The sequence below is a fragment of the Nicotiana tomentosiformis genome, chromosome 1 (genome assembly GCF_000390325.3).
Source record: "Nicotiana tomentosiformis chromosome 1, ASM39032v3, whole genome shotgun sequence".
Classification (NCBI taxonomy): Eukaryota; Viridiplantae; Streptophyta; class Magnoliopsida; order Solanales; family Solanaceae; genus Nicotiana; species Nicotiana tomentosiformis.
In genome coordinates, this window is record NC_090812.1 from 129,434,099 (window position 1) to 129,450,581 (window position 16,483).

Genomic DNA, 16,483 nt, shown 5'->3' on the forward strand with positions numbered 1-16,483 from the left:
TCGGCCTCCAAATTGTATGTGGTACAAGTTTTTGCCTCATATAGCTCGAACCAAAAACCGGGAAAGTTTAGAAGAAATAGAAAAACCTAACAGATCGGGAGCACCCGATCTGGTTGTCAAGAAAATGGAATGCAGTTAGTTTCATTAATGCCTATGCATACAATGGTAACTTTCATCTTCGGTAAAAGCCTTTCTAAATTACTTTGTCGTGGGGGAGAGTGAGCACTTTCAAAATTCGGATAAACTCTAGTGAATTGCAGGAGATAAAAGCATCACACATCAAGTTCATTAACTAAATTGATAATACTTTCGTTTATTTGATATTTAGTAAATGATATGGAGCCTGGAGGTGTCAGTGGTTAGTGAAGCAATTTTCCCTCAATTCTTTAATATGCATAGCAGTTCTTCCACAGAGAGTCCACAGGAAAATTAAACCCTACGGACACGAATACGGAAAGGACTTGTACCAAATATACTGGTGGATAACAGCCTGAGAGTGGAGTTAATGTGTTGTACACCTCACTTCATTGTATTTTACGTCAAAAGAGACTCTATAATCATCAACAATCTAAAGGACAATAGGAACAAAAAAATGATTCTTTAAAAGCTTTTATGACATGAACTATCTACATATTCTACAACAGAGAGAAGGGGGAGGAAGCACTTCCTTTACTTTTTACCTTATTGCACAATGCACATCCTATATTTACAACAACTTCTTATACTTAAACTTGCATCAACTCCTTGGTTGGCTTCACAATAAGCATAGGGCATTTCGCATGGTGGGCACAGTAGTCGCTTACGCTTCCCAGAAACGCCCTGCAACATAGAAAAAATTTATCTTTATCATGAGCTCTCGAAATGGATAGTTGGTTGTAAGAGTTTGAAATTTTTGTCAAAAGTTTTTTTTTGTTCTTTAACGAGAGAGTTTGCTTCTTGAATGTAACGACCCGGCCAGTTGTTTTATGTATTAAGACCCCATTCCCCTATTTTATGCTTGCCGTATGTTTGTTTGATGTTTGATGACTTGCGGGGATAATTTGTTTAGTTTTGGGAAGGCTCAGAAGTGAATTGGAACACTTTGTCGCATTTTGGAAGCTTAAGTTGTAAGAGTTGACCTAGGTTTGACTTTTGAGTAGACGACCTCAGATTGGTGATTCGATGGTTCTAATAGGTTCATATGGTGATTAGAGACGTATGTTCAGATTCGAATTTGGAAGTTCCTAGAAGGTTTTGGCTCTGTTTGCCGAAAGTTGGCAATTTGAAGGATTGAAAAGTTCATATGTTTGACCGGAAGTTGACTTTGGTGTCATCAGATTCCGACTGTTGTTTCGTGACCTTGGATTGGTTCAGTTAGTCGATTGGAATTTGTGTGCAAAGTTCTGTTGAAATCCGAAATGTTTAGGCATGGTTCGGACTTCGGACGCATTTAGCGAAGTTGGAATGTTTAAAAGTTAAAAGATGAATAATCTTCGATTCTTGGATTTGTTGTTATTTGTGATGTTTTGAGTCTTTGGATAAGTTTGAATTGGGTATGGGATCTTGTTGGTATGGTTGGACGAGATCGTGAAAGGCTCGTATGTGTCTAGGGACGGTTTCAGACCATTTGGGAGTGGTTTAGCATTGTTGGCACTGGTGCACATCACACCTACTATTAAGGTGTGTTGCGATGCATTTGTGTGCACATGCGCTTGGGCTTTAATCCTGTGGTTGGCCGCATTTGCGAGGCGGCTGCGCTGATGTGGAGTCGCAAAAGCAGAGTTGGTCGCGCACCTGCGATGCCGCAGAAGCGGGAGGTGAGTCATAGGTGCGAGGGCAGGCTGACGGGAAGCAGCTCGTAGAAGCGAGATTTTGGCCGCAAATGCGACCTTACAGATGCAAGGATTTTAGTTGCAGATGCGAGATTGCCTGTCAAACTACATATTTTGAGGGTTTGCTCATTTTTCATTATTTTAAGTTTTGGAGCACAGAAAGAGACGATTTTGAAGGAGATTTTTATTACTACTTTGAGGTTAAATACTTTATTCTTGAATTTGATTATATATCTTGATTCCCATAGATTCATAAACTTAGAACATGGAATTTTAAAAAGAAATTTGAAATTTTTGTCTACACTTTAAAAGAATGTATTTTAGGGATTTTAGGGTCAATTTGGACTCGATTTTGTAATCTAATCATATATTTGAATTCGTGGGCCCGGGTTGAATTTTGTTTGACTTTTGGAGGATTTGATAAAGGATTGAAGCTTTGTTGTTTGGAATTGATTTCTATAGCATTATTTGACGTTATTGAATTATATTTGACTAAACTCGAGTCGTTTAAAGTTAAATTTGGACGGAAGGCAGTTGTTGATTGTGTAAAGCTCACCGGACGAAGGTAGGACGAAGGTAAGTCTCTTGTCTATCCTTATAAGGGGAAATTTTCCCATAGGTGATCTATTTGCTACTTCACTTAATTTAGGAGCCACGTATATGCGAGGTGACGAGCACATATGCCTAGCTAGGTTATGATCGTATCAAGTATGCCTTGTTTGGATTGTGTAAATTACTTATCCTTATTTTTTTGATTCTATGACTATGTGATAACTCGTAATTATGACTTAAAAGCATGCTTAAGGTTATGACTTATTGAATTGGGTATAGAGAATTATTTTGCCATATTGAGCTTTATTATTAATCTGTAGCTATACACTTGCCTTAATTGATTTATGATTTGGTGGTTATATGACTTAATTTACTCATGTTAAATAATAAAATTAAGACTTATGCTCGTTGAACTAGCTCATTGAGTCGTCTTGATAACTTGAATCACATGATTAGCCATAGCCATGTGAACTTTTATCTGCATCCTTATTGTTATGTCCGATGCTCTTTTATTAATATTATTTCACACACATATGCATGAGTTGGAGAGTTGATTATTGTGAAAAGTTAAGAATTTTGGCACTACGGACTATAAGCGGATATTGATTTTGACTATTGATCATTGATTGTAAAGTGATCAACGCTTGGATATGGATCTATCCCTCAGAAGTTAGGTGATTACTCATGTTACTTTGGGCTCTATGAGCGTAGGCACCCAAATTTTTAGTGCTTGGTTTGGACACGTGGCATGTGTGGGGCGCATGAATTTTGTGCTGTGAGGTGTTGAGAAAGGATCCTGAGCATGATATGACTCATGTAGTAACTTTTATATCGCTATTGGTTGATATACATCATGTTTCTACGTGAGAATTGAAGTATTTGATATCTGATTCGATCTCTTTATCTGCAAAGTATGTCTAATTTTACATGTATAGTATTTCTAGCTTTTGTGCATATTTGGTAATATCATGCTTTATTCCGTATCTTATTTATGTTTTCACCTGATTAATAGACTGTTAGTAAGTGTTTATGTTGACCGCTCCACTATTTCTTCGAGGTTAGACTTGATACTTACTGAGTACTGTAATTTTCTACTCATACTACACTTCCGCACATTTTGTGCAGGATCTAAGGCAGGTATTAGAGGTACCCACTTGGCTGAGTAGGAGTTTAATGTGGAGACTTTGTGGTGAGCTATTTTACTTGATCCGTTTGTTGTCCTCTTTCCCTTATTTTCTCTCCCTATCTATGTATTTTCGTTCTAGACAAGTGTTGTTATTCAGTTGAGGTTGTTTACTCTTATTAGATGCTCATCGTGATGTGACACCGAATTTTGGGTGTTGTTAGACAGATATGACCCTGTCTTGAATTTTGTATTTATGATATTGATCTTTGAGGCATATTCCGAATTGTTATTTATATCATGAATATATTTAAGACTTAATAATTTGTTTCTATTATTGTTGTTGTGTGTTAGCATGCCTAGGGAGCAAGTAGGCACCATCACGACCTTTGATTGAATTTTGGGTTGTGAAATTGAATTTGGGATCTCCAACTAAAATCACTCAAGTATTTGTGTACTCTATGCATCTTAACAAGTCACCTTTTACCTCATGTTTAAATCAGACATAGCAAAAAGTATCATAATGTTATTTGGCCAAAGTAAAAAAATGTATATGAACACGCATTTTGTCTGGAATATTTATTTTGTGAAGAGAGAGAAGCCATTTAGAAACTTACAAAAACCTAAATCTCGAATAAAATGAATTATTAATCTCAACCATACACTCCCAACTTGATTCGTTTATACGTTATCTCCGCATAAATTGAAAATTAGCAACAATAAATTACTTTGTAGAGATTCATAATATGGCAGTACCTCCGCATATAAACAAGTACTAGCTTATTTGAGATTGAGCTTTTTATGGATTAGATAAATATCCATTTTGCATGAATCATAACACAAACTCATATCAATAGTTTCCTTCATATATTGCATCATATGCTTGATATCGTTTCAGATTTTGGATGCAGAATTATATCATGCTAGTAGATTAACAGAAAATGCTATATTAGACCTTGTATCAATAGTATGATATATAAGTGTACAAATTGCACATAGATAATATGGTACTTTATGACTAAGGAGTTCCTCGTTTTCTTCTTGAGGTCAAAGTGGATCCTTGTTCACTTCAAGTGATCGAACAATCATTGAAGTACTTACTGGATGAGTTTTATCCATGTGAAATCGTTTTAAGACATTTTTTGTAGGCAGATAAATGGATAAAAATCTTATATGTTAAATGTTAAATTAGTTTGAAACATAAACAAGAAGTATAACAATTTCTGATGTTGTTCTCTTTCTAAAATTACATAGACAAATAGCATCATTTATGTACCCTTCCTTCAGAAGTATAACTAAGATTATATTACATGCGCCCTGATTATTTTAAATCGTACAAAGATCTGTAATTTGATCGAATGCATTTCTTGAGATATTGAACTATTTGCTTTAAGCATTTTAAATTTTTCAGGAATTTTCATTACCAATTGAGCTATAGAGGCAGGTTGTAATCGCATCGATCAAATGTATGTCAACGCTTTCACGTACAATTAAACTGATGCGATATTAAAATGTTATTGCATCCATAACGGATGAATATATTTCTTCATAGTCAACGTTGAGTCTCTGCAAGTGAAACAAGACGTGCCTTATATCTTACACTTTTGTTTTTCTTATTCCTTTTCCCCACAAAGATCCATTTATGGCCAATTGATTTTACATTATTAGGTGTTTTGACTATTGGTCCCAAAACTACATGTTTAGCAAGTGAAGTCAACTCTAGTTAAATTGGCTCTTGTCATTTTGGCTAGTCACATCTTTGTTGACATCTTCAACAAATTGAGATTCAAAATTCTCATTATCTTGAATAATGTTAAGCATAATATTATATGCAAAAATATTATCTACAACTATTTCAAATCGGTTCAAATTTATTTCATCACCACTACAACTTAGTAATAACTCCCCACTAATTTGAGTCTCAGGTTTACTTATTTCTTCATAGCAGATAGCTCTTCTGCATCATTAACCCGAATTGGAACATTCTCTGAAGAAGCTTACAAGTAACTTTGCAACAACTTCCTGAAGTAACTTATATGTAACTTAAAAGTAACTATGTAAGCAGCTTCTTATAGAAGCTAAAAAGCTTACAACTAGCTTTGCAAGCAGCTTCAAGGTAATAAATAGCTCTACAAATAGCTTTTTGAAGTAGTTTACAAGCAAAGCTTCTGGTGTATAAATAGAGAGCTAAATCTATTTAGTTTGTGCTTCAATTTAAAGTGAAATAATATGTTCGTCTTGCCCTATACTTTTCAATGATTTACTTCTTCGTAATTTTATTTTAAACATGCTATCAACACGAGTATCTGCCATCTTGAACAAATACTTCGACAAAATGTAAGATATGCATTTTTTTCTTTTTACATCATGATAGTTCTGACTAAATTTGAATTCGTAACCCTAGACATTTCAGGCAAAAATTATTTGTCATGAGTATGAAATTATTAAATTCATTTTGATGCTATGGGTTTTGGAGACACCATCAAAAATAAAAATCAGGCATCAAATCAAAATCATGCTTAATATTCCTAGTCACCACGTTGACGGAGGTTTAAAAGTAGAATATCTTATTGTAAAAGATCCACTTATGTTATGAAATATTGAAAGAAAGGTATGACCCGAGAAGATAGTTGTTCTTTCACAAGCACGCTATGATTAGAACCATTTATGGCGGCAAGATTTTAAATCAATTAGCAATTATAATCTAGCTATAATTAAAATTATTTCTCAATTCAATTATATGGAAAAAAAATATCATTGATATGATATGCTAGAGAAAATATTCCCTACTTTTTATGTCTCGAGTATGCTTCTGCGGCAGCAATATCAAGAGCTGAGATTCAAAACATATTCTAAACTAATTTCACATCCTCTCATAGCTTAATAATATAATAAAATATTAATGAAAATAATGAAAGTCGATCTACTAATTCTATTTCATTCCGTAAAGTAATGAGATGAAATTACACTAATCTAAACGTGAAAAGGGTCGTGGTACCAATCGTGATCGATAAAAAAATTCTTATCATAATGGTAAGTACCAATACTTTTCACCACCAGCAATAAAAAAAAGAAAGCATAAAACGGTGCAAACAAAAATTAAAAAGTATATCATATCGTTTAGAAGGAAAAGGACGATCACGTACATTTTTTTACATCAAAGCACGTGATTGGGTTTTATGAAGTAAAGAAGAGAAAATAATGCTCAAACAAATTTTATTTCTGAAAATTTTGTTGACTTCATGTACTTAGTCGTAGCAGATTTCTTTGAACACTTTAAAAAAGAAAAATAGATCATATATATGATGGATCTGTAGCTGAAAACTTAAATATATTGATGTTAGCTTCTGTTGTTTGATCTAACTAATATGACCATGACTCCTGTATGTATACGGTCAAAACCGAGTTTGCCCTTCGTGTGATTAGTCAAGATTGGAGCATGACGGTCCAAGTGTCGTCGTTATAATATCGAGCTATGATGTGAAGTTGGGTTATCGAGCTCGAGATCCAGAGACCGATCGAGTTCGAGTCAAGGTCGAGCTCGAGATCCAGAGACCGATCGAGTTCGAGTCAAGGTCGAGCTCGAGATCCAGAGACCGATCAATACTGAGCTCAAGTCAAGATCGAGCTCGAGTCAAGATCGATCTCGAGACCCAGAGACCGACCAATAACGAGTCCTACCAAAATCAAGATCGAGCCAAGAGACAAAGAGCCGTTCTAGCCGCACTAGGGAAGAGAATCTCGGCGGAAATCAAGGAAAAGCTAATTAACTATTCTATCATGGGATCCCCACTATGTATTTTTAATTGTATCCAAAGTAGGATTCCTCCACTATAAAAGAGTGACTATCATTTGTGTAAGAGGACAGATTGGAGATATACATTCATACACTCTCACATTCCAGAGATTATTGAGATTCACACATATAGTAAATATTATATCTTTTTTTGGGCTTTGGACGTTGGTTCATCTTGTTCATTTATAAATCATTCTCTACCCAATTTGGGTTTGTATTCATTCCTTTTTTACAGTCAATATTCGATATATTTCTATTTATTTTTCTAATTTGTACCAAGTTATATCACGTATCCTTAGAATTACGTATAAATTCAATTCTATCCTTTTTTCGGGTAAATAGTTTGGCGCGTACCGTGGGGCTAAGGATAACAGTGATTATTTGGTACGAATCTCTACAAAACACACCATTTTACACTTACTCTTGGAAGTGTCTTTGATTTCAGGTTAAAAACGACGAACTCTCAATTAATGGCCCTACCTATCGTCAACGAAGCTGGCCTTCAAGATGAGAACAAAAACCTGGCGACCAGGGATGAAAGGCCACCCGTCGATCCCGTTGGAGCTCGGACCGTAGATCCAATTAACGTTAATTCACATGTGGCCATCGAGGCAAACCAACTTTCCGACCCCGAAAATAACATTTATGGTGGAACTCGATCTGTAGTTCGAAATACCCAAAATGCTGAAGAAGACGGGATCATCCTTCGTATGATTTTCGAAATGTTGCAAGCTCAACAGGTAGCGATAGCTCAGTTGTAGAGCCAAACCCAGGCACCGAGCAGGGCCGAGCCCGGTCCACCCCGAGAAGTCACCCACGAAACAGGGCCAGCCGTAGTAAGATCAAATGAACAAGAATCGGGGACTAATCCCGAAGTTATTAAGATGTTATAGGAACTGACAAAACGAATTGAGTCAGGAGAAAAGAGGATTGAAGCAAACGACAAAAAAGTAGAAACTTATAACTCCAGGGTTGATCAGATCCCGGGGGCACTACCGGTATTGAAGGGCTTGGATTCTAAAAAATTCGTACAAAAGCCTTTCCCCCCGAGCGCGGTTCCTAAATCGATCCCCAAGAAGTTTCGCATGCCCAAAATTCCTAAATATAATGGAACGACCGACCCCAACGAATATGTGACCTCTTACACATGTGCCATTAAAGGGAACGATCTAGAAGACGACGAGTCGAATCCGTACTATTGAAGAAGTTCGGGGAAACCCTGTCAAATGAGGCAATGATATGGTATCATAATTTACCGCCTAACTCTATCGATTCTTTTTCTATGCTTGCAAATTCTTTCGTAAAAGCACACGCTGGAGCCATAAAGGTCGAGACCAAGAAGTCGGACCTTTTCAAGGTAAGGCAAAAAGATAACGAGATGCTAAGAGAGTTCGTATCTCGTTTCCAAATGGAACAAATGGATCTACCACCAGTCACGGACGATTAGGCTGTACAAGCTTTCACTCAAGGACTGAACGAACGAAGCTCGATAGCTTCACGACAGTTGAAGTAGAATTTGATCGAGTACCCGGCTGTTACCTGGGCCGATGTGCACAACCAATATCAATCGAAGATCAGAGTTGAAGATGACCAGTTGGGTTCTGGGTCCATTATTAAAAGGGACATCGACCGAGAACCAAGGTCGAACAACGACCGATATCGGCCGTATAACGGAGATAGTATGGGTAGACCTACACGCAACTCCGTACGAGGCGAAAGGAGAAGTGATCGAGGCCAAGGGTCTCAGGGGCTGATGAACAGAAATGGGTTCGACAGGAATACTGAACCTACGGAAGCACCACGGTTATCAGAATATAACTTCAACATCGATGCATCCGCCATCGTGTCGGCTATCGAACGCATCAAAGATACTAAGTGGCCTCGACCTCTGCAGTCCGATCCAGCCCAGAGAAATCCCAATCAAATGTGCAAGTATCATGGCATCCATGGTCACAGAACGAAGACTGCAGGCAGTTGAGAGAGGAGGCGGCCCGTTTATTCAATGAAGGGCACCTTCGAGAATTTTTAAGTGACCGGGCCAAAAGCCATTTCAAAAGCAGAGATTTCAATAGACAAAACGAACAAGAAGAGACACAACACATCATCCACATGATCATCGGAAGGATCGATGTCCCCCAGGGGCCGGTGCTTAAACGCACTAAGATGTCTATTGTAAGAGAGAAGCGATCTCGGACTCAGGATTACACACCTAAAGGAACCTTGTCCTTTAGTGACGAAGACGCGGAAGGAATCATGCAACCCTATAACGATGCACTGGTAATATCTGTATTTATGAATAAAACTCAAGTTAAGCGTGTGTTAATTGATCCAGGTAGTTCGGCCAACATCATTCGATCAATGGTCGTAGAGCAACTCGGTCCACAGAACCAGGTCGTGCCCGCTGCCCTGGTACTGAACGGATTTAATATGGCATGTGAAACTACTAAGGGCGAGATAATCTTGCCAGTAAACGTGGCCGAGATCATCCAAGAAACGAAGTTCCACATAATCGAGGGCGATATGAGATATAACGCTCTGTTCGGGAGGCCATGGATCCACAACATGAGAGTAGTTCCCTCGACCCTTCACCAGGTTATGAAATTCCCAACATCGGAGGGAATCAAAATGGTCTACAGCAACCAGCTGCAAAAGAAATGTTTGTCGTCGTTGAAGTTATTCCTATATTTTCACTATCATCGACAAAGGGATCAGATTCGAAGGAGGAACGGGATACTAAATAGCAACCACAAACGTCAGCCTCGACCCAACTAAAGAATCAGAAGACTGACGAAGATGATGACTATGGGGTCCCTCGATCCTTTATGGTCCCCAATGATTCCGACGCTACCCAATCAACAGTCGAAGAACTGGAGAAAATCACGCTAATCGAACATCTTCCCGAGCGAAAGGTATACCTGGGCACGGGGTTAGATCCCAAGCTCAGGAAAATGCTTATTCAATTTCTTATAGCTAACATAAACTGTTTCGCTTGGTCCTATCTTGACATGACAGGGACCCCACCAAAAATAACCACTCATAGACTGAGCTTGGATCCGAAATTCCATCCGGTAAAGCAAAGAAGAAGGCCTCAGTCCGAGGTCAAACATGCCTTCATCAAGGACTAGGTAACCAAACTTATTAAAATAAGATCCATTAGAGAAGTAAAATACCCCGAATGGCTAGCAAATGTGGTGGTAGTCCTTAAGAAGGGAAACAAACTTAGAATGTGTATAGATTATAAAGACCTGAACTAAGCATGCCCTAAGGATTCCTTTCCTTTGCCTAGCATCGATCGTATGATCGATGCCACGGCCGGCCACGAGACTCTCAGTTTTCTCGATGCCTACTCTGGGTACAACCAGATACAGATAAACCCGGAGAATTAGGAAAAGACCTTGTTTATCACTAAGTACGATACCTACTGTTATAACGTAATGCCATTCGGTCTAAATAATGCTGGTGCAACTTATCAACGCCTAGTAAATCGAATGTTCGAAAAACAAATAGGAAAATCAATGGAAGTTTATACTGATGACATGTTAGTTAAGTCCCTGCGAGTAGAGGACCATTTAAAGCATTTGCAGGAAACTTTCAACGTACTAAAGAAGTACAATATGAAGCTCAACCCCAAAAAATGTGCATTCGGGGTTGGCTCGGGCAAGTTTCTTGGTTTCATGGTGTCCAACCGAGGAATCGAGATCAACCCCGATAAAATCAAAGCTATCGAGGACATCACGGTAGTAGATAATGTAAAGGCTGTGCAAAGGTTAACGGGGAGGATAGCCGCCCTGGGACGATTCATTCGAGATCCTCAGATAGGAGCCACCAATTTTTCTCACTGCTTAAGAAGAGAAGCAACTTTGCATGGACTTCGGAATGCCAATAGGCTTTGGAAGAACTAAAGCGGTATTTATCGAGCCCGCCGCTGCTTCATACCATGAAAATGGACAAGCAACTTTACCTGTACTTAGCTGTCTCGGAGATAGCGGTAAGTTGAGTTCTGGTTCGAGAAGAACGAGGTACGCAATTCCCTATTTATTATGTCAGTCGGACCTTAGGCGAGGCCGAAACTAAATATCCACACTTAAAAAGATTAGTGCTTGCTTTAATAAGTGCCTCTAGGAAACTAAAACCATATTTCCAATGTCATCTGATACATGTTGTGACAACTTATCCTCTTCGAAACATTTTGTACAAATCTGAGCTTTCGGGTCAATTGGCCAAATGGGCCATAGAAATCGGTGGATACGATATCGAGTATCGACCCCGAACCGCTATCAAATCTCAAATCTTGGCGGACTTCGTGGCTGACTTTTCACTGGCCCTCGTACCCGAGATTGAAAAAGAGCTACTGATAAAATCGGGTACCTCTTTGGGAGTCTGGACCCTTTTCACGGACGGTGCCTCGAATGCGAAGGGGTCCGGATTAGGCATTGTACTAAAATCAACCATAGGTAATGTAGTTAGACAGTCTATCAGAACTACAAAATTGACTAACAATGAGGCCGAGTATGAGGCCATGATTACAGGTCTCGAACTAGCTAGAAGCTTGGGAGCGGAGGTTGTAGAGGCTAAGTGTGATTCCCTCCTCATGGTAAATCAAGTTAACGGGACTTTTGAAGTCCGAGAAAATCGAATGCAGAGGTACTTGGATAAATTACAGGTGACTCTACATCAATTTAAAGAATGGACTTTGCAACATGTACCCCGAGAACAGAACAGCGAGGCCGACGCTCTTGCAAACTTAGGTTCATCGGTCGAAGATGACGAACTCAACTCGGGGAATGTCGTACAACTCATAAGATCAGTGATCGAAAAAGGTCACGCCGAGATAAACTCCACAAGTCTAACTTGGGATTGGAGAAACAAATATATAGAGTACTTCTAGAACGAGAAGCTTCCATCAGATCCAAAGGAATTGAGAGCTTTGCGCATAAAGGCAACACATTTCACCCTGTCCGAAGACGGAACGCTGTTTAGAAGGACGTTCGATGGACCATTGGCAATATGTTTGGGACCAGAAGATACCGATTACATCTTATGGGAAATTCACGAGGGCACTTGTGGAAACCATTCCGGTGCCGATTTGCTGGTCCACAAAGTAATCAGAGCAAGGTATTATTGGACCGATATGGGAAAAGATGCGGGGGAGTTTGTTCGAAAATGTGACAAATGCCAAAGACATGCGCCCATGATTCATCAACCCGGGAAGCTACTCCACCCGGTCCTATCTCCATGGCCTTTCATAAAATGGGGAATGGACATCGTCGTCCCCCTCCCATCGGTCCCAGCTAAAGCTCAGTTTATTTTGTTTATGACTGATTATTTCTCTAAATGGGTTGAAGCACATGCTTTCAAGAAATTCAGAGAAAAAGAAGTGATAGACTTCATTTGGGACCACATCATATGTCGATTCGGGATGCCAGCCGAGATTGTATGTGATAATGGAAAACAATTCATTGGCAAAAAAATAACTAAATTTCTCGAGGATCACAAGATCAAAAGGATCCTATCAACACCATATCATCCCAGCGGGAACGGACAAGCTGAATCGACCAACAAAACCATTATCCAAAATCTTAAGAAGAGATTGACCGACGCCAAAGGAAAATGGAGAGAAATACTACCCGAGGTCCTATGGGCATATCGCACAACACCGAAATCCAGTACCGAAGCAACTTCATTCTCGTTGGTTTATGGCATCGAAGCTCTGATCCCGGTTGAGGTCGAAGAACCTAGCATCAGGTTTTGATATGCAACAAAGGATTCAAATAATGAGACCATGAACACGAGCCTAGAATTATTGGATGAAAGACGAGAGGCCGTTCTCGTCCGATTGGCTTCCCAAAAGTAGCGGATCGAAAGATACTACAATCGAAGAACCAATTTTTGACATTTTAAAATCGGGGACTTGGTGCTAAGGAAAGTCACCCTCAACACCTGAAATCCGAATGAAGGGAAACTGGGTCCAAACTGGGAAGGACCATATCTGGTTCTCGAAATGTCGGAAAAGGATCCTACAAGCTCGGTGTGATAAACGGAAAACAACTACCGAGCAATTGGAACGTATTGAACCTAAAACGATACTACTGCTAAGGTACAACCCTTGCATGTTCATTTGTATTTCGAAATTAACCATTGCAGGTGTTTCGACCAGAAACAGGGATGAATTCTTCAACTCGAAGCCTTCAGGTCTGAAAGCACGTGTTGCACTCTTTTTTCCTTAGACCGGTTTTGTCCCAAATGGGTTTTTCGGCAAGGTTTTTAGTGAGACAACCATTGATCGTGCTAACTTAGAACAATTCAACAGTATCTGATGCCTCTTTATAATCAACCTCGAATACTGGGGGGCATTGCCATCGAATATATCAAGTTCGATGCAAGAAATTTACTTCATGGCAACAGGGTCTCGATAGGAAAAATTGTAAGGGCCAAATGGTCAAACAAACCATGCCCGCGTAGTTTGCTCGAGCCCTGGCCAAACACTCACTCGACCATAAAGCCTAAGGGCTACATTAAATCGAGTTCGAGCAAACACTCACTCGACCATAAATCCTAAAGGCTACATTGCTTCGAGTTCGAGCAAACCCTCACTCGACCATTAAGCCTAAGGACTACATTGCTTCGAGTTCGAGCAAACACTCACTTGAGCACAAAGCCTAAGGGCTAAATTGCTTCGAGTTCGAGTAAACACTTACTCGACCTTTAAGCTTAAGGGCTACTCTTACTTCGAGTTCGAGCAAACCCTCACTCGACCATAAAGCCTAAGGGCTATTTTTTACTTCGAGTTCGAGCAAACACTCACTCGACCATAAAAGACTAAGGGCTATTTCATTTCGAGTTCAAGCAAACACTCACTCGACCATTAAGCCTAAGGGCTACTCTTACTTCGATTTCGAACAAACATTCACTCAACCATAAAGCCTAAGGGTTATTTTTATTTCGAGTTCGAGCAAACACTCACTTGACCATAAAAGCCTAAGGGTCGTTTTTCACTTCGAGTTCGAGAAATCATTCTCATTCAACCACAAAGCCCAAGGGCCACATTGATACAAGTTCGAACTATTTTAAATAGAAAATTAAGTATATGAGGTTTCCATCTTTTACTATCTTTCCCTAACAATTTACAATATATTACAAATAATTTAATTAAATAAAGAATACAACTTCACTTTATGTATTATGACTTCTGTGTATGGTCGATTATGATCTATGAGAAGTTCAAAGTTGGTTTGGGAGAATAATCATCAATTCAAAAGATTTAAGTTGGAACAGTTAACCAAGTCTAGACTTTTCAAGAATGCATGTCCAATTGTCCACATTGGTTGTTTGACAATTTTTGTTGATTTCTCACTAAGTGTTAACAACCGATGGCAATCGGCACGTACTGAGCTTAGCCCCATGCGCACGGCACCTTGCGGCGCTACTTGCACGAGGCCTCGCCGTTCCGTTGCCAAGAACCGGGGACTACGTGTCAAGCTTAAAAATCTGCTTCAAGTTTGAGCAAATCATTTCATTTGACAATATCAAGCCTAAGGGCCACCTCAGTTTGAGTTCGAACATTTACTCGGGGACTACCTATAAGAAATGGTAGAGTGTAGTACTTACTATCGGTCCTTACTATCTTAATCTTGGACCTTCGAATAATTATTCAATGCTAAGGCACTTTTGACCTTTGTATAAGTTAACAAAAAGGCAAAAGATTCAGAAGCCATAAAAGGGAAAAGTTTTATATATATAAATCTTTTACAAAGTCAACTCGGCCCGAAGGAAGTTCTTTACAAAGGCCGAAAGCAACCTCAATAGAAATAACAAAAACTACCTAACATCCTAAATTGCTTGGTCTTCATCGGAGGCCGCGTCCTCAGGATCTTCCCCACCTTCAGATTCGCTCGAGCTATCGGAGTCTTCCTCAGGGAAGGCCAGCCTTCGAGCCCTGTTTTCCTCCGCCTTGGAAATTTCAATCTCGGCCTCAACATCAAAGCCCTGAGCACTGACCTCCTCGAGAGATTCCCTCCGAGCCTGCCATTTAGCATCTTCGACCATGCTCTTGGCCTTGGCCTGGTTGACCTCAACATCGATCCTGAACTGGGCCACTTTAGCATAAGCTCTTTTATTAGCCTCATGATGCAACACCGAAGCCTATATACATGACAAAAAAATGTTAGAACTATCTACAATTCTAAGTATAAAAGAAACAGCAGAGATGCCATAGGAGTTACACGATTCAGAGCATGCTGGGCCTCGTTGAAAAGGCAGGCGGGTCCTACCTCATTCATCGCTGATTTATCCTATTCTGTCACCAAGGACCGAAGGAAACTAGCAACCCCCAGGGGGGGGGGGGGGGAGGGAGAGAAAATTCGGGTATCCTCCGGGATGGAGGGCACTACATTCCGCCTACGATCGGGATCAACACTCGGGGCAGGCAATCGGTCCACCAGTTTTAGAACTGATGAAGACCCGCCAGAGCCCGACCATGATGCTTTCTTTGGTATCGGTAATCCACCAAACCCGATAACCTCATCCGAGGCAGCTGACTCGATCCCATCCAGAAAACCGTGGATATCGGTCGGCTCCTCAATGCCCTCGTAGGATCGACCTTCCAACATGCTGGCCTCACGGATCATAGCATCCGAAATCTGAGGGGATCTGCTAATATCAACTATTCCGAGCTCATCCCTCGAGATATCTTCTACTGGCCAAGAAATCCTACTCTCGGTATCTCCTTCAATCACCTCAGCTCGAGACGGAATAGTCTCGGATTTTTCTTGTTCTGGGATTATGGCTAGGGTTCCTTTATTTACTTCCGCCGATTCGGAAGATTGTTGTATCACAACATTAGCCCGTACACAGGCTATTTTCTCTTCTCCTTCTTCGGACTCGTCCCTTAATCGGCGGATCGATTCCGAAGGCATGGCACCAGAGCCCCCCTTTGGCTTGCGAGATTTCTTAGCCGGTTTTTTCTTTTCCGAGACCGGAGAACTTGGTGCGTCTTTTTTCTTCTTTTCTTTAACCTGGTTCGGGGCAGGAACCTCTTCATCACCAGATGGAGGGCTCATGACAACATCCTTCTCGAGCCCTACAAAGGGAAAATGGGGGATAAGTAACTAAAGATGAACAAATGACAAACAAATTAAGAAGAGAGACTTACCATGACTACGAGCCTCCCATAGACCCTTTGATAATTCCACCCAAGCACGC

General features: G+C 40.0%; 1 protein-coding gene across 3 annotated transcripts in view; it reads right to left on the reverse strand.

Annotated features, from left to right (window-relative positions):
• Positions 1-581: 581 nt before the first annotated feature.
• Positions 582-16,483, reverse strand: part of LOC104090515 (uncharacterized) — a 34,393-nt gene continuing 18,491 nt past the window's right edge. For 2 of the 3 annotated variants that reach the window (XM_070191448.1, XM_070191447.1), the window contains exon 4: positions 15,067-15,424. In XM_070191448.1, coding sequence (XP_070047549.1) covers positions 15,082-15,424 — 343 coding nt within the window. In that variant the 3' untranslated portion in view covers positions 15,067-15,081. Of the gene's footprint in view, positions 820-15,066; positions 15,425-16,483 lie in introns of those variants that run through there. The other variant, XM_018768896.2, reaches the window with a different exon arrangement.